We start from the raw sequence: 18608 nt of genomic DNA, 5'->3' as shown, positions 1-18608 counted from the left end.
CCTTTTATATTTATAGAATTCCTTTCTTTTCTTCTTTTGAATATTTTAGCTTTCGGTGTGTGTAAATGTTTGTGACTGGTCAGATTTTGTGACTCTTATGTCTTCCAGTATTCTTGGCAATATTTTCTACTCATGAGCATCTTGTAGGGAGTTCATTTGGTCTTTATATGAATAAAAAATGTCCTGCGATTATTTTCTAGGTTTATGAGATTTACTCACTCGCGATCATATCTGCCCTCATACGTATATAGATCTACATTTTTTAACTAGCAGCCATTCATCACCATCATGCAGAAATTACATGGGTCTAAAAGATGAGTTTTTCTTATATTGGGATTTAATCAATTGACAACGGCCATCAATATTTACCAATGCCTAACTACCATTTCGAAATTTTTTTTATATTTTGCTCTGATAGGATAATGTTTTATGATGTTATGTTATAGGTTGAGGAAGAAACGGAAGGATGACAAGGAAGAGAATAGAGATAAAGAAGATAGAAAACCTGAGCGCGAGGCAAGTGACCTTCACAAAGAGGAGAAGAGGGCTCATCAAGAAAGCTCACCAGCTCTCTACCCTCTGCGATGCCGAGATCGCCCTCATCATCTTCTCTTCCACCGGCAAGCTCTTCGAGTTCTCCAGCTCTAGGTATTTAAATTAATTTTTGCCATATCACTAATTCTCTCCCCTAGCTAGCTACTTAAAATTGTATTATATAGTGTAATTAGGCAATCTTTTGCTAAGGCTTCTTTCTTTTTTTCTTTTTTTTTTTTTTGAGGAAGGTACTCATAGTATTTTGTATATACGAATTCACAGATCTTATTCCGAAGAGTCTGAGACATAGAGGACCGGTCGAGGGGAAAAAAGAATTGTTAATACATATATATACATATTTTGTTAAAGCTATGTATCAAAGTACTGAATGAACAAATCAATGATCAAGACTGCCTCCCATATGTACTGAAGAATCTCTGGGTTTTGGTGAAGTTAGATCCTTAAAAACTGCTGATTTTAATTTCTCAAAAATTCTCTTGCATATCTTCTCTAGTTCTCTTTGTTCTAATTAATTTATCACCCAAGTAATCAACCGGAAAACTCGTTCCTGCTAATGTACTTTGTAATGTAATATTTAGAAGCTTGTGCTATTCTTAATCAATGATCTCAAATGATGAGATGTGTCGTCGATATGCACATAATGAGTTGTTCATCTGGATTTTCATAGATAATCACACAGTTAGTACAATATTTGGGAGTCCAGCCTGCTTATGCATGTTTACTTTCGGAGAATTTTCAATTTTCCGAGAAAATCTTCAAAAAAGTAGATGACTACAAAAAATATGTCTACTTACATAGAATTGAAATGATTTTTCTAAGAAAATTTTCTGTTCCACTATTCAAATTTGTGGAGATTAGAAAACTCTTTTTGTATTTCTCCAATTTTTCATTAGGCAATTCTCTTCTTTTCTAACTTTTTATGACTTCCCTTTCTTCTTTATCAATCATCATTTATTTTCACAAGATTTGAGCCCCAATACTAAATTAGTGATTGATTTACTATGAATTACGATTTTCTAACTTTAACATTAATAAACATATTTTTATATTTTTCAATGGAGAAATAAATTTAGAAAAGGAGAAGAAAAGTGAAAGTTAGTTTTCTAAAAGTAAACAGGCTTGTACGCTTCCCATATGTGCATAAATCATGCATTTTTCAGATTATGTTCAAATTATTCATATGTAGGGGGGAAATCTTAGAAATATATACCTTAGATGTAGTATATCATGTATATACAACCATTGTTAACTATTATGAAAAGTCTTATCACGCACAAAGTTTGCATTATATGGTTGTAGTTGATAATATTTCATATATAACATGCGTATACAGATATCTATCTTTCTGAAATTTCATTTTTTGTACTTCCAGCATTCATTTGTATTCATATTTATATGTGATTGTGAAACCAGTGTATATCTTGTCAAAATTTCTTTTATCGATCGATTTCTCAAGAGGTTTCGGCCGGTGGAAAGTAACCCAAAATATATTTAAAATTACGATACAAATGTTTCTCTTCTTGTTAGCTCTGATATCGATAAATAACTCGACTTGAGGGCTGAGCCATTCTTCCATTTTTATTGTCCTAGTATTGAACAGGTAATCGAGAGGCATATCAATCTGCAATCGGAGAAAAGCCTCAACCCCTCTGCTCAGCAACGGGTAAATTAAATTAATTAGGATTGCTTCACTCTTCTCTTCTCACTTACTGCAGCATGAAAATTTTCCGTGAAAATTCTGATCTGGTTACCAAGATCCGATTGATAGTCTAGTGTAAGTGGATTTTCACAGTCCAATACAGGTCTCATATTAATGAAAGGTTGTGTGGTTAAACCAACATGTTGGACTATGCATGTAGTGTGTTTTACAGAATTTCTTTCAAGCGTCACTGGAAATGACCTACTGACTAAAATCGAAATACCATAAACTACAATCTGTGTCTTCTCCTCTTATGCAAGACAGACGTTTAGAAATTCCCCTCTAGTATTACATACTGAAAGAATAATCTTCATGTAGCAGTGAAGAACTTCTCAAAAGCTGGTTCCAATGATGCAAAGGTTAATGTCATAGCTCTTCTGAGCTAGCCACCAAAGCTTTGGAACCCTCATGAGATTACTTTGGACAAAAAAATTCTGAACCTATACTGTGCCGGTCTCCACTTAGTTTGGACGAAAAAATTCTGAACCTATAATGTGCCGGTCTCCATTCGATCAGCTTATGTGCACAATTACGAGTTCCGGATTCAAATTTTCAGTAATTCTTGTTTTAGTACACAGTACAAAAAAATAAGGTTTAATATCTGAATACAAGGTCTCAGTTGCTGGAGTGGCGTTGTCTTAATGCAGGTAGATGATATCCAATGTGCCTTAAGGAAGGATCTCACCGATAGGGCTCGCGAGCTAAGGTATATATACTGTTTTCGAATATCTGTTGTTTGAAGGTTGCATTTGTTGTCATTACTGGAGACAATCGGTCCACGAATCAAGTATATATATATATAGACGCATGAAAATACGTAATCGTTCCTTACTTTATTATAAGCTAGTAGTTTAGCCTTTTTCACCGTGAAGTGAACCAGTGAAAATTCATTTATATGGGGTCGGGAAGGACAGGTACTTGAGGGGGGAAGATCTACATGAATTGAATCTTGATCAACTAAATCAACTTGAGAAGTCACTCGAAGCCGGTCTGCTCGGTGTTTCAGAAACCAAGGTATACGTATGTACATTTTATCATCAGCATCCCTATTTTCTTCCCTTTTTCTCGTTCGAGGCCTCATTACTTAGCCTGCTATTTTTTTTGTAAAGATTAATTAATGCACTGATGTCTGTAGCAGTTTGTTACTAAATATCTTTTTCTAACATGTGGGACGATGACTGCGTTTCTTGTCGCACACAGGCCGGAAGGATCATGAACGAGATCAGTGCCCTAAAAAAAAAGGTTTGTTATGTAATTAATTAAGCTCTCCATTAGGCAATCAAATGTCGGTAACCTTAACTAAGTTCGTAATATACGCAATTCTTTTAGAATTTCATTGTCATACTTCAAATGTTTTCTTTTCTATAAATAAACGAATATGTATCACGTATTTGAAGTCATATAATTCGTGTTATCCTAATTTTATTTATTTTTACCGTTGATTTCGGCCGTTGAAATTATGCAGGGAGCACAGCTTCTAGAAGAGAACAAGCAGCTAAAAATGGTATTAGAAAAGAAAATTTATTCAATGGTTAAATCGTAAATATATATATATATATATATATATATATATACACACGCACACACATCCATCTTGACAAGAAGCTAGATACTGCATATATTCTTTTCGATTTGCTGTTTTTATTATAGGCTCCTCCAGTTTTGTGGCTTTTTTCTATTATGCGCCAAGAAGAAAGGGTTATATATATTTTACAGATGGTGCAAATGCAGGAAGCAAAGAGAGTTCCTCGAAATAACCATTTGTCAGGAGATTATGATCACTCGTCAGCTTATTCCAATAACAACTTTGATACATCTCTCAAGCTGGGGTTAGTTTGCTCTAATTAATTGTTTTCTTGGGACGATTGATGTATGCGTGCGTCCCTCTTGAACATCTTCATAATCTCTCTTAAAATTTATTCCTGCACCTGTTTTCTTACTAGATATGAATATATAGCACAGTTGATTAGAGGTGAAGAAAAAGCAAATTCTCACACTAGCCAAGAAGATTATAACCTGTAGATTTTATGGATTTGGATATCACCACCTATCAACTTGTACTTTTAAGTTAGAAGTAGATTCAATCTCTTATATGTTTGGGCTAAATTTAACTCTTACTTTTACAATTTATTTATTACAATTAAGACGTTGTAATATGACTGTTCCTTGTGAACTTCTAGTTAACATCTCTAGTGGGGTTTCTAGGGTTACAATATATAGCATATTCTTATGTATATATATGTTGAATATATATGTTGGGAAAGAATTTTGGTTATTACAAAAGTTTAGATTGACATTGTGTCTGTGGCACGCAATTCCCCCCATTGAATGTGTCGGGGGCCCGCAGGATATTGTGACGTCCGATGGTGAGAAGTGTGATGTCACGATAGTATAATTTCGTACTAGAATTTCCCTACAAAACATATAGTCCACTGAAATTTTACCTGACAAAGCTTAGCTTTTCACTGTTTGCATAGTCTTCTCGTACATATATACACATGAAGGATTTTTCTTCGGACTTAAATTTTAAAAAAATGTCGTCGTCATCTGATGATGAGGACGACATTTTCTTTTTTTTATCTTCTTGGTTTACTTTTTCTCGACAAGGTCGAAAGCATTAAACCTGAAGCATTTCATGTTGGATTGCAGGTTGCCTTTCCCACAGTAGATTGTCAGATCAATGACGATGGATTTCCATTATTCCATTTGCAATTTAAAAGAGTCCTTCAACAATGCGTCAATAGAAGGATTACTATCGAGTCGTTATCTTATCGACGCATATTCGTAAGTCTCATAAATATATCAATAATTTCCTAGAGTTGTTGACGCAGCTACAACACGAGTAACCGTCACAGACCCGTTGATTCGCGCACGAATACCGAAACTACGACCTTCTATACCTGTTGATTCTACGAATACCAAGAAATAGGCATCAAACTCGAATCGATCCGAGATTGGACAAAGCACGAAAACTCTGAATTTTATTGATAATCCAAAAGACGACTCAACTCTCCTTTGCTTAGGGCTTACATCGTTTAAGTAGAGAAAACGAGAATATATCGAAAGAAATAAAAATATTCTTAAAGATAAACTATTACCTAAAAATATTCTTAAAAATAAACTATTTCCTAAAAATATTCTTAAAAATAAACTATTTTCTAAAAATATTCTTAAAGATAAATTATTTCCAAAAATAGAAAAAAAAATCCCTAATTAATATAAAATTGCCCGTTTGAGGCCTTAAACGATCGAATTCGGTCCAAATCTCGTCTTTTCACAGCCAAAGGCTGTGAGTTTTGCTCTGGAGGCCGTTTCCTTCGAGATAGGATTGTCAAAATCTATTTTTCTCCAGGTACTGACTTACCAGGTCGTTTGTCACATCATTCTCCCATGGGTTGAGAGAATTCGCCCTAGGAGTCTAGAGATAAAATCAGCAGCATGATTTTCCCCATGCCCATCGAAGTCAAAATCAAGAATATATTCCATTATCTCAAACTGATAAACGACATTGCTATCAAAAGCTAAACGTGGTCCAGAGCGGGTGCAGTCAAGGTTCCCACTATCAAGATTCAGCAAACATTCACCAAGATCGTGCAATTCCTTGATAGATATAGTTATCGTCACCGCTGCCCCAATCCCAATTCCTGTCACAGTCTCCTCCTCCTCGTCGAACTTGGGCTCTCCATCGCCTCCGGCTACAAAAAATGCTTCATCGGATGGATCCTCTTCAGAAAACAAAGTCGCGTCCCTTTCAGAATTGGAATCATACTCGATTTCTTCTCGATCAGGGTTAGAATTCGGATTAGGGTTTCTCCGATTCTGATTCTCCAAAAGTGCAGCCATCTGCTGTGTGAACTGCTCCATCATACGATCCATCCTCTGCTCCATCCTTTGATCCAACTGATCTAGCCTCTGCTCCAGATATCGCAGATTTTCACGGTCATGAACATCTTCCACACGATCCCTCCTCCTGGGCGGCATCATTGATCCAAGATCAACCGTAGGCTTTGATACCAACTGACGCAGCGTACAACGCGAGTAACCGTCACAGACTCGTTGATTCGCGCACGAATACCGGAATTACGACATTCTATACCTGTTGATTCTACGAATACCAGGAAATAGGCATCAAATTCGAATCGATCCGAGATTGGATAAAGCACGAAAACTCTGAATTTTATTGATAATCCAAAAGACGACTCAACTCCCCTTTGCCTAGGGCTTACATCGTTTAAATAGAGAAAACGAGAATATATCGAAAGAAATAAAAATATTCTTAAAGATAAACTATTTCTTAAAAATATTCTTAAAAATAAACTATTTTCTAAAAATATTTTTAAAGATAAATTATTTCCAAAAATAGAAAAAAAGCCCTAATTAACATAAAATTGCCCGTTTGAGGCCTTAAACGATCGAATTCGGCCAAAATCTCGTCTTTTCACAGCTAAAAGGCTGTGAGTTTTGCTCTGGAGGCCGTTTCCTTCGAGATATGGTTGTCAGAACCTATTTTTCTCAAGGTACCGACTTGTCAGGTCGTCTGCCGCATCATTCTCCCATGGGTGGAGAGAATTCGCCCTCGAATTCATCCTAGGAGTCTAGAGATAAAATCAGCAGCATGATTTTCCCCATGCCCATCGAAGTCAAAATCAAGAATATATTCCATTATCTCAAACTGATAAACGACATTGCTATCAAAAGCTGAACGTGGTCCAGAGCGGGTGCAGTCAAGGTTCCCACTATCAAGATTCGGCAAACATTCACCAAGATCGTGCAATTCCTTGATAGATATAGTTATCGTCACCGCTGCCCTAATCCCAATTCTTGTCACAGTCTCCTCCTCCTCATCGAACTTGGGCTCTCCATCGCCTCCCGCTACAAAAAATGCTTCATCAGATGGATCCTCTTTGGAAAACAAAGTCGCGTCCCCTTGACAATTGGAATCATACTCGATTTCCTCTCGATCAGGGTCAGAATTCGGATTAGGGTTTCTCCGATTCTGATTCTCCAAAAGTGCAGCCATCTGCTGTGTGAACTGCTCCATCATACGATCCATCCTCTGCTCTATCCTTTGATCCAGCTGATCTAGCCTCTGCTCCAGATATCGCAGATTTTCACGGTCATGAACATCTTCCACACGATCCCTCCTCCTGGGCAGCATCGTTGATCCAAGATCAACCGTAGGCTTTGATACCAACTGACGCAGCGTACAACGCGAGTAACCGTCACAGACCCGTTGATTCGCGCGCGAATACCGGAACTACAACCTTCTATACATGTTGATTCTACGAATACCAGGAAATAGGCATCAAACTCGAATCGATTCGAGATTGGACAAAGCACTAAAGCTCTGAATTTTGTTGATGATACAAAAGACTACTCAACTCCCCTTTGCCTGGGGCTTACATCGTTTAAATAGAGAAAACGAGAATATATCGAAAGAAATAAAAATATTCTTAAAGATAAACTATTTACTAAAAATATTCTTAAAGATAAACTATTTCCTAAAAATATTCTAAAAAATTAACTATTTTCTAAAAATATTCTTAAAGATAAATTATTTCCAAAAATAGAAAAAAAAAGCCCTAATTAATATAAAATTGCCCGTTTGAGGTCTTAAACGATCGAAATCGGCCAAAATCTCGTTTTTTCACAGCTAAAAGGCTGTGAGTTTTGCTCTGGAGGCCGTTTCCTTCGAGATAGGGTTGTCAGAACCTATTTTTCTCCAAGTACCGACTTGCCAGGTCGTCTGCCGCATCATTCTCCTATGGGTGGAGAGAATTCGCCCTCGAATTCGCCCTAGGAGTCTAGAGATAAAAATCAGCAGCATGATTTTCCCCATGCCCATCGAAGTCAAAATCAAGAATATATTCCATTATCTCAAACTGATAAACGACATTGCTATCAAAAGCTGAACGTGGTCCAGAGCGGGTGCAATCAAGGTTCCCACTATCAAGATTCGGCAAACATTCACCAAGATCGTGCAATTCCTTGATAAATATAGTTATCGTCACCGCTGCCCCAATCCCAATTCCTGTCACAGTCTCCTCCTCCTCGTCGAACTTGGGCTCTCCATCGCCTCCCGCTACAAAAAATGCTTCATCGGATGGATCCTCTTCGGAAAACAAAGTTGCGTCCCCTTGAGAATTGGAATCATACTCGATTTCCTTTCGATCAGGGTCAAAATTCGGATTAGGCTTTCTCCGATTCTGATTCTCCAAAAGTGCAGCCATCTGCTGTGTGAACTGCTCCATCCTTTGATCCTGCTGATCTAGCCTCTGCTCCAGATATTGCAGATTTTTACGGTCATGAACATCTTCCACACGATCCCTTCTCCTGGGCGGCATCATTGATCCAAGATCAACCGTAGGCTTTGATACCAACTGACGCAGCGTACAACGCGAGTAACCGTCACAGACCCGTTAATTCGCTCGCGAATACCGGAACTACGACCTTCTATACCTGTTGATTCTACGAATACCAGGAAATAGGCATCAAATTCGAATCGATCCGAGATTGGACAAAGCACGAAAGCTCTGAATTTTATTGATAATACAAAAGACGACTCAACTCCCCTTTGCCTGTGGCTTATATCGTTTAAATAGAGAAAACAAGAATATATAGAAAGAAATAAAAATATTCTTAAAGATAAACTATTTACTAAAAATATTCTTAAAGATAAACTATTTCCTAAAAATATTCTTAAAAATATACTATTTTCTAAAAATATTCATAAAGATAAATTATTTTCAAAAATACAAAAAAAAAGCCTTAATTAACATAAAATTGCTCATTTAAGGCCTTAAACGATCGAATTCGGCCAAAATCTCGTCTTTTCACAGCCAAAGGCTGTGAGTTTTGCTCTGGAGGCCGTTTCCTTCGAGATAGGGTTGTCATAACCTATTTTTCTCAAGGTACCGACTTGCCAGGTCGTCTGCCGCATCAGTTGTGCTATTAAGTTTTGATTTAACGAAATTTTTTCCCAATTTCAAGCGCATCTTTATGTTTGCTGCTGTTCAAACAAGTCTCGGATATTATTTATCATTATCGGTTGTTATTATGATGCCAAGATGGATTTCATATGCATCCTTTTAATTGACGCAGCGAGTGTCCACGTTGATGGAAGAGGAAATGAGATCAGCATGTATAATAATTCCACTCTGGAGGATTTTGACTTCAACAATTATTTATATATAGGGAAACAAATATACTATACATGGTTGAAGGGACATATGACATTGGTATCCGAAAAATAGGGGATAAAAAAAAGGAGGAAAAAGAAAAGAACCGCCAACCAATCCGTGAGTACAGCCATGGGTATAATTGTATATCCATGGTGTGCATGTACCAAATGCCCGAGTGAAAACCCATAATCTATAGGGCAATTTTTAGTTCAAACGGCTAAATATTCTGTCGGAATTTTCATACGAAACGTTATTTTTATTCTATGAAATGTTATTCTCTAGGTATAAAAATATTTCATACAAAATATCAATCAACTGATTCGTACATGCGGTCGGCTGATTATTTTGTATGAATCGTTATGCTCCTTGTAGGAAACTTTATTCTTCAAGTACGAAAACATTTTGTATGGGACACTATGACTGAATATCCAGCCGATAAGCAATCGCAAGAGCACCGGCGTGAATAAGCTTCAATATGCGGTAAATCTAAATCATACTTAGTTTCGACTTGCACCACGTGACTACTCGCCTGTGCATAGAAGACTTAAGTTATTTTAATAACTATTTGGACACACCAATCCTACAACCTCGCAAGACCCTTATAGACCCTATAACCGGAAAGAACCTGCAACAAGACGGTTGGTCATATAATGGTCATCTACATAGAACATTATCTTGTGTTCCACGGGGTGTCCGGATGTTTTGTTATGGACGAGGTATACAATGTTTCTATGGGGTGGGCTACCATTCCATGTGTACGATGAAGAGAGACAGGATCACCTCACGCTTCCAATGACCACTTCCGGATCACAACCTTCCCCCTAATGCCCAAATTTCCCTTTCTTATATTCTCCCGAATTTCTCTTCCTCCTTCCTCCTGTCTTTGTCAATCATCTGTGTCTGCCTGTCTGTTCATCATCTGACAGTGGTCGAACAAAGTATCCTCCATAGATCAAAATGGATGAAGAGTACGACGTGATAGTGCTGGGGACAGGTCTCAAGGAATGCATCCTCAGTGGGCATGTTACTGCATTGATACTGAGCTAAGGAAACTATTCAGAGATTATTTGGCCAAAAGGGTTTCTTCGAGCTCCATTGGAGGGGGCGCCAGACGTTACTGCTGTTCTTCTTCCTCTGCTTCTTCATCTGCTGTTGCTTCAGAGTCTTACCTCAGAATCCCGCATTTCTCCAATCGAGTATGTATCAATTTTCAGACGTCTCTCTCTTATATAATTGAATTTGGATACTTACTTATCGATAAAGTTTGAATTTTTTTCCTAATCTGTGTAAATTTTTGGTTGAAACATTAGGCAGCGGTTATACTTAACACTGACGTTTTCACTTGCTACTAAACGCGTCTAATTTTATTGAATAGTCGAATTTCACCACGCTGAAGCTAAAGCTTGAGTTGGTGTATGGAATAAATCTGGTTTTCGAAGGATGAAACTCGAAGACGGGATTGTTGAGAATCCATTTTACTGGTAAATATGGTCATCTTATTGGAAAGGCCGGGAAGGGATGCTGATCCTTTTATTCATACAAGAAGAGGAAACGTAATGTGCATCAAATGGGTCTCAAGGACAGCACAGGGGTTATAATTTATTGCAGCATGGAGTTTATTTCATTTGTTCTTGTTTTTATCTTGCTTTGTTTTGATCATTGTGATTCAAAGGGGAGACTGCTGACTGGAGCCACCATAGGATTGGTAATAGCGGGCGGAGCTTATGCGAGTACTGTAGATGAGGCAACTTTCTGGCACCTTTTGATCTCTGAATACCAGTTCAATTCTCTTTACCTTATTTAATCATGTTCTTCTTTTCCGAGAACTTTTCATTTAAGTTTTCCAGTTCCTTGCTATTCTTTGTTCCACAGCGGTTGGCTATTCTCAGCGACCAAACTCGTCAATCCATTGTTTGCTCTCCTGGATGCTGAATTCGCTCATACACTTGCAGTATCAGCTGCTGCACGGGGCTGGGTCCCTCCCAAGGGATAAACGGCCTGATCCTTCAAATTTGGGACTGGAGGTTTGGGGAAGGAAGTTCTCAAATCCTGTGGGTCTCGCTGCTGGATTTGATAAAAATGCTGATGCTGTCGAAGGTTTATTAGGGATGGGCTTTGGCTTTGCCGAACTTACTTTAGCACAGCAAGAGCTAACATTTTCTTCCATTTTTTCTTTTCTTTGGGTGAATCAAGGTTCAAGCTGCCCGTGATGAAATGCAATGGGCTGAGGACGGTTCACCTCCATTGCTTGTCAAGATTGCTCCAGACTTGTCCAAAGAAGACCTTGAGGATATTGCTGCGGTGTGTATAATTTATCTTTCCTTCTATAACACTTTTTCTCTTTCTCGGGAGCTGCTGTAGGTTGCCCTTGCTCTCCGCCTCGATGGACTGGTAATTCCGACCTCAATCATGGAACTGTGTAAAAGTTTATCATTTGTCACGTATTTTAGTTCCATCTTTATGAGCTGCTGACATGTCATGGTAAGAATCAAGTAAAAAAATTTGGAATTTGGAAGGAAAGAGTGCTTAACGACAGGCTTACGCATTGTTAACCTCGGTCTCTTTTAAGTTCTTGAATTTGTAACTTTTCCTTTGTGATTAGATCATATCAAACACAACAATTTCACGGCCGGATCCTGTCAAACAAATATCCTTAGAGAAATGTATATTTTAACGAGGGTATGCTCTCTTTTTCTCTCTCGCCTCTCGTTAGTACCTGTTAAAGAAGATAGTACATATTGGAAAATGAACTTGACGATTCCCCCCAACTTTTTGCTCCTGGGGAAGATTCCTCTGATCGGCTGTGGTGGTATAAGCAGGCAGAGGTGGTCTTGTTTCCATTTATTCAGCAATTATCTCGTTAGCACTCATACCATTTGTGTATTTTATTGCTTTAAATTCGTTACACTCTCCAAATCAGTGGTGAAGATGCATACAAAAAAAATAAGAGCGGGTGCGACTCTGGTTCAGCTTTACACAGGATTTGCTTATGGGGTCCTGCTCTCATTCCAAAGATAAAGGTACATCTTCTGTTGAATAAATTTACATTTAGAATATTGAATCATAAGGCCATAATACCGTTGAAGGTTTGCACTTTGCTTGTGCTTGGGAATAATGAATGAACCCTTTTAAAGCACAGACTGTTCATCCAAGACATTTAGTTGAAGGTAGTTACGAGATATTGGAGTTTAATGATAAATCAAAATTTTCTTATCATGTAAGTGATGCGATAATTGAGTTATTATAAGTTGTCCCTTTTGGTGGGGACTGCCCCTACTGTCCTGGATCAGACCGTTTGACCCCCTCAGACAGTCCCTCCCAGGACCTTAAAGTTTTCTCTCATGATACCACCAGAAACATTGGGAGCCCACCTCTTAAAAGTTCTAATTGAATGTGCTTGTTTGATTGTTTTAGTCTTACACCGAGATATCTTTATCCCATATCAGCTACGGATCCTTTGAAAGAAAATATCACTCTCTTCTGATTAATGTTTGTTTAAGGTTATAGCATGGTCGTATTGAATTTTATTCCAGGCAAAACTATCCGAGTGCTTAGAAAGGGACGGTTTTAAGAACATATTAGAAGCAATGGGGACAGATTGCAGATAGTGTTTGCAGGTTTCCCTTCACTCGGCCTCATGATCTTCACCCATTTGAATATATATATATATATATATATATATATTTACTCAACTTATGAAATGTTTTGACTTCAAATGTATTTCCATTTTTTCGTCATTCCCTTTTTTATTTCGCCCTTCCTCGTTGTTGGGCTGTAGATATTTCTCCTTTTGTATCATACGAGAATTTTGTTGTCCGTTAACAATGAAGTTGTGAAGGGATAATAGATTTGTGCTAGCAGATTCTTTGCAGTACCCTGCAAGATTAATTTCATGATTTGACATAGATTACATTGTACTTGACTGACTAGCATTGCGGCTTGCCCATGGTCTAGAAGAGGATGGGATGCACTCTCGATGGCCCAACTAAGTGGGACTGTGCTATTTTAGATTTCAAAAAGGGTGATCTAAGTTTGGACACCGTGACGAATATGGAGTGACGCCACTTGAAAGTTTTAAATGACTGAAATGACAAATCACACGGAAGATTGATGATAATCGATAACAAGATGAATTATGAGGAGCTGAATATGGTACCTAACTTGGAAAAGGATCGGTTATAAGGAAGAAGTGAGAGATGTCAAAATTCCTTCTCTCTCTCTCTTGAATTTTAACATAAGTTCTCGTAAACACCACATAAAAGTACACGTGGGTTGTACAGTGGGCTACGCTGTATGGGTCCCATGCCTCAATTTAATGCTAAAGCTGGCCCATTCGTGGGATGCAGGCTGGTTGGTACTGGGGCCCTGTATTGTGCCTATGAATAGTCTCTTTCTTTCATTTATCCTTACATCTTTTATATTTTTTTTATTATAATAATTTGATTATGTCTTTCGCTTTTTTTTGAAAAAAATAGGGAGTTTATTATAATGGACTATCACACTCTTCCTGGGCCCCAAAATTTTTATCCACATAACTACCCTCACAAGACGCGGCCCCCCATTAAGACACTTAGTGGACATCATGGGATAGCTTATATGAACTCCCCGATTCGTGTACACCCTCCTATAGATATTTCTAGCTACGTATAGAACTCATACATATTGAAAATCCAATGAGCTTACACGGGTTTGAGCCCATTTCCACTTATAAAGTCAAGCTGATAAGTGTTGGTACGCAAGTTTTATATAAACCAATATATTTTTATTCATCTTTTCAATGTAGAATTAATATCCTTAACACCTGCCCTCACGTGCAATTTGTGATCTATTTTTGCTTGCACGTTTTCACATACCCTTAAACACCTACCCTCAATAAATGACATTGAACCGGGGCTTCTTCTTCTGTACTCGAGTAATGGAGGACTTACACGAGGCGTCGTCTTAGCTGCACTCGGACATATTGGGCTTGACGTGGTGTGGGTGTGTATATGTGCGTTAGCACGCATATGCGTAGTCTAAACTCTGATACCATGTAAAATACTCACCAGGTCTATATGCAATGGGCCTTATCTCCAACCCAAAAACTCGAGTTGATTGGTTTTGGTATTCAATTTCTTATGAACTTGTAGAATTCCTCTATTTTCGAGACTTAACTCATTATTAACTCTCAACACCCATCCTCTTATATTTCTGATGTGAGACTTAACTCATTCTTAACTCTCAACACCCGCCCTTATGTTGCCATGTGCCCTTAAGCACCTACCCTCAACAACTGACCGCGAGCCGAGCATTGTTTTCCATCACAAAGAGATGTTAAACCCACACATGTGCGTGCGAAAGTATAACCCACTTATATGGATTTGGGTTCATTTCCACATAAAAGTTCAAACTGATAAGTATTGGTATCGAAGTATCATATAAATCAATGGATTTTGATTCATCTTTTTATTGTGAGATTAATATTCTCAATGTTACCTTGGTTGAACTGTAGTTGCATGGGAGGAGATTCGAACTCGAGACGCCCAACACAACTGTCCCAAGCCTTAGCATCAGGTTGTCAGGCCTTGATGGTATATGTCTTCCCCTTGACTTGGTCTTAGAGAGGGGGTCCCTCTGGAATCTGATAGGGTTTCTTATCCTCAGAAGTAAACGGTCCTGATGCCCTTTAACAACAATAAAAAAGGAAATGTATGTGTGTGTATATATCTATACATATATTTACCCACATAAATATATTATACTTTATATTGGCTTCCACTGGAGAGTGCAATTTTTCTAGAGCACTTTACCAATTTCTAAACTTAAGAGTGAATCATCAACTTAACGAGAAAAACAAGGAAATTATAATATATATAATTTGATATACTTTAAAAAACTACAATATATGAGAAAGGAGGTGTAGTGCAGTAGCTAATTTTTCTCACTTGGTAATCTAGAAGTTCCAGATTCGATTCTCATCAGTTGGACTACTCGTGCCCTTTTATTTAGATTTCATTTCCATTTTCTTGTACGAGGCCATGAGTCTTCTATTGTTACCGAAAAAAAAAACTACAATATATCTTCAATATTTTTAAGAACTTGTAGATTAAGCAGAGGTTATTCTTTTATGTTGTGTATGTAATTGTAGTCTATATAAATAAAAGCACCCTTCGCACTAATCATGTATGTGAGTATGAGTGTTTCCATTAATCTCCTTTCTCAAGTTTTTGTCCGGTATCAAAGTGTAGGTTGGATAATATATCGCACGCATTTAATAAATTCTGCGCTAATGGGCATTCAGAACTAATCAAGGCAAATATATAAGGGGAGTATTGGATACGAAATATATAAATCATATAACATTTTAGATTAGACGGTTATAATTAACCACATAGATGCTAGTTCCACCGGGCGCAACGGAAGCGAAAAGGAACAGAAATTCAAAATTTCATACCCGTGAAACTAATTCCAAGACCTACTAGAAGAGTAAGAGTAAATAAAAGCGTACCTGGAATATTTAAAGTTGTCGACCGAGCGTCCCACGCGTGACGCCTCTACTGGTATCCACACCGACTTTGTCGACGAGTTTTCGAGATCGGCGGTGCTAGCGACCAACACTCGAAAGAAACACCCCGATGCGACACCCGAAATTTATTAGACTAGTAGGATTAATTCAAATTGAACAATTCAACTTGAATTTCCTTACACTTATACACGTACACCCATATACATGTATATATATCTCTTATATCTAAACATGCATGCTGCCCCTTTTATAAGCAATATGGGGAAGACAAATTCAAAGCCCCACCGATGTGGGATTAAGAAGAATCAAGGCTCCAAGTGACATGTGTAAGTCTAGGTGACATCATTTAATTAGTCCATGTGTATAGCTAAGTGTTATCATACAATTGGCCCATGTTTCTTTCTATAATTGGCTCCAAGTGGTTCCATAAAAATAACCACTTAGCACACCATTAAATCTAATAAATCGGGTCTAATTAATCGGCAAATTTAATCTCATTAAATATCCGATTAATCGGTCGCACCATAAATCATTTAATCTTTATTAGACAATTTTGTTGTTTCAAAATATCTCGTCAAGTTAGTCGTAGTGTGTGACCCTGTAGGTTCCCAATTACGTTGATAGTAATATCGAAATCTCTATTTTAATATTACAAACAGTGAGCGGCATCTAGCAATGCATCACTGTTACTCAAGTAATCGGAAAGTCAATTTCTCGACGAACCTCGTGACCTATATTACCGTGTAATATAATCCATTGTCCCCTATATCTCTATTGAGCCCAAGGCATGGTCGATGACATCCTTGTATGGCTCAATATTTCTCTTTCTTGGTTTACCGGTTAAGTCTATCAGAACAAATGAGCTCGATATCGTTATATCGACTCATTTGGGTATGCATACACTTTTAGACTTAACCACCAAGTGGCCGTGAGATATCGCTCCCGTTTTGTAGGAGGGACAAATCCTATCTTGGTCACTCACATTCTTTTCCATGCTTTGTGGCATACCCAATAACTATCTTTATAACCAGCCAGTTACGGTGGCGTTTGACAGTATCAAAATATACGACATTACACGTAGGAATCCATGGTGACCTCAAGTCAAAGGACCATTACACTATAGTCACTTTGAGATATACTAATGACAGTCACGTAACAACCCATGTAGCAATCTCATGGCGGGTCAGTCCAATACACATTACTCTTAATGTATACATGTGGTGTGATTTGATATCTCCATATCCATGACCTATGAGATTTGGTCATCAATCAACACTCACACTAGTCTAACCGTATTACCGTTGTCCTAATTAACGATAATACTTTGACTATGGACATTTAGGAATAATGTTCAGTAATTATAGGATCTCACAATCAAGTCACACTTGATGCCTATTGAACCTACTATTCCAAGGACATTATTGTGTAAAATCATATTTAGCGCAATCTACACAATAACAGATATGCCTCGTAATATAATGAAATAGATATCATATTACAGAACTGATTATAGATTGCCTCTAGGGCATACACCAATTCCCAACAATCTCCCACTTGCACTAGAGCCAATCTGGCATCTGTCTAATGCCAATAGATCTAGTGTGAGCCTCGTGCTTGCGCTGCACAAGAGGCTTCGTAAGTGGATCTGCGAGATTCTCATCTGTTGGTATTCTGCATATCTTCACATCTCCTCTGTCGATGATCTCGCGAATGAGATGGAAGCGTCTGAGTATATGTTTGGATCGCTGGTGAGACCTGGGTTCCTTAGCTTGCGCAATGGCTCCATTGTTGTCACAATAGAGATCCACTGGGTCTACGATGCTAGGAACCACAGCAAGTTCTGTCACGAACTTCTTGATCCAAACGGCCTCTTTTGCAGCGTTAGAGGCAGCAATATACTCGGCCTCTGTGGTAGAATCGGCTACTGTCTCCTGTTTGGAACTCTTCCAACTCACAGCACCTCCATTCAGGCAGAACACATACCCTGACTGCGATCTACTGTCGTCCTTATCGGTCTGGAAACTAGCATCGGTGTAACCTCTTACAACGAGCTCTTCTTCGCCTCCATATACCAAAAACATCTCCTTAGTCCTTCGTAAGTACTTAAGGATGTTCTTTACTGCAATCCAGTGTCTTTCACCTGGATCTGATTGGTATCGACTCGCCATACTCAAAGCATACGAGACATCTGATCGAGTGCATAACATAGCATACATGATGGATCCAATAGCTGACGCATATGGAATCCTATTCATGCGGTCCCTCTCCTCTCGAGTAGAAGGACACTGAGCCTTCGAAAGGCTTATGCCATGTAACATAGGCAGCGACCCTTTCTTAGAATCCTGCATGCTAAATCGCCGAAGCACTTTATCTATGTATGCACTCTGACTTAGGCCAAGCAGTCTCTTGGATCTATCTCTATAGATCCTAATACCTAGCACGTAGGTAGCTTCGCCTAAGTCCTTCATAGAGAAACACCTTCCCAACCAAGTCTTCACAGACTGTAGGGAAGGAATGTCATTTCCAATCAGAAGTATGTCGTCTACATACAACACCAGGAACATTACTACGCTCCCACTAACCTTCTTGTAAACACAGGGTTCATCTTCATTCTTGATGAAACCAAACTCTTTGATTGCATCATCAAAACGAAGATTCCAGCTCCTAG

General features: G+C 38.2%; 1 protein-coding gene and 1 pseudogene across 1 annotated transcript in view; both read left to right on the top strand.

Annotated features, from left to right (window-relative positions):
* The first annotated feature begins 448 nt into the window (after positions 1 to 448).
* LOC116194545 (MADS-box protein SVP-like) overlaps positions 449 to 18608 on the top strand; it is a 39688-nt gene continuing 21528 nt past the window's right edge. Inside the window, exon 1 of the mRNA XM_031523390.1 lies at positions 449 to 648. Within this exon, the coding sequence (XP_031379250.1) occupies positions 467 to 648 (182 nt within the window). The 5' untranslated portion in view covers positions 449 to 466. The remainder of the gene's footprint in view (positions 649 to 18608) is intronic.
* LOC116194541 lies at positions 10482 to 12640 on the top strand (annotated as a pseudogene).

Source organism: Punica granatum, chromosome 2 (assembly GCF_007655135.1).
Source record: "Punica granatum isolate Tunisia-2019 chromosome 2, ASM765513v2, whole genome shotgun sequence".
NCBI lineage: Eukaryota > Viridiplantae > Streptophyta > Magnoliopsida > Myrtales > Lythraceae > Punica > Punica granatum.
This window is presented reverse-complemented; position numbering and strand designations above follow the sequence as displayed.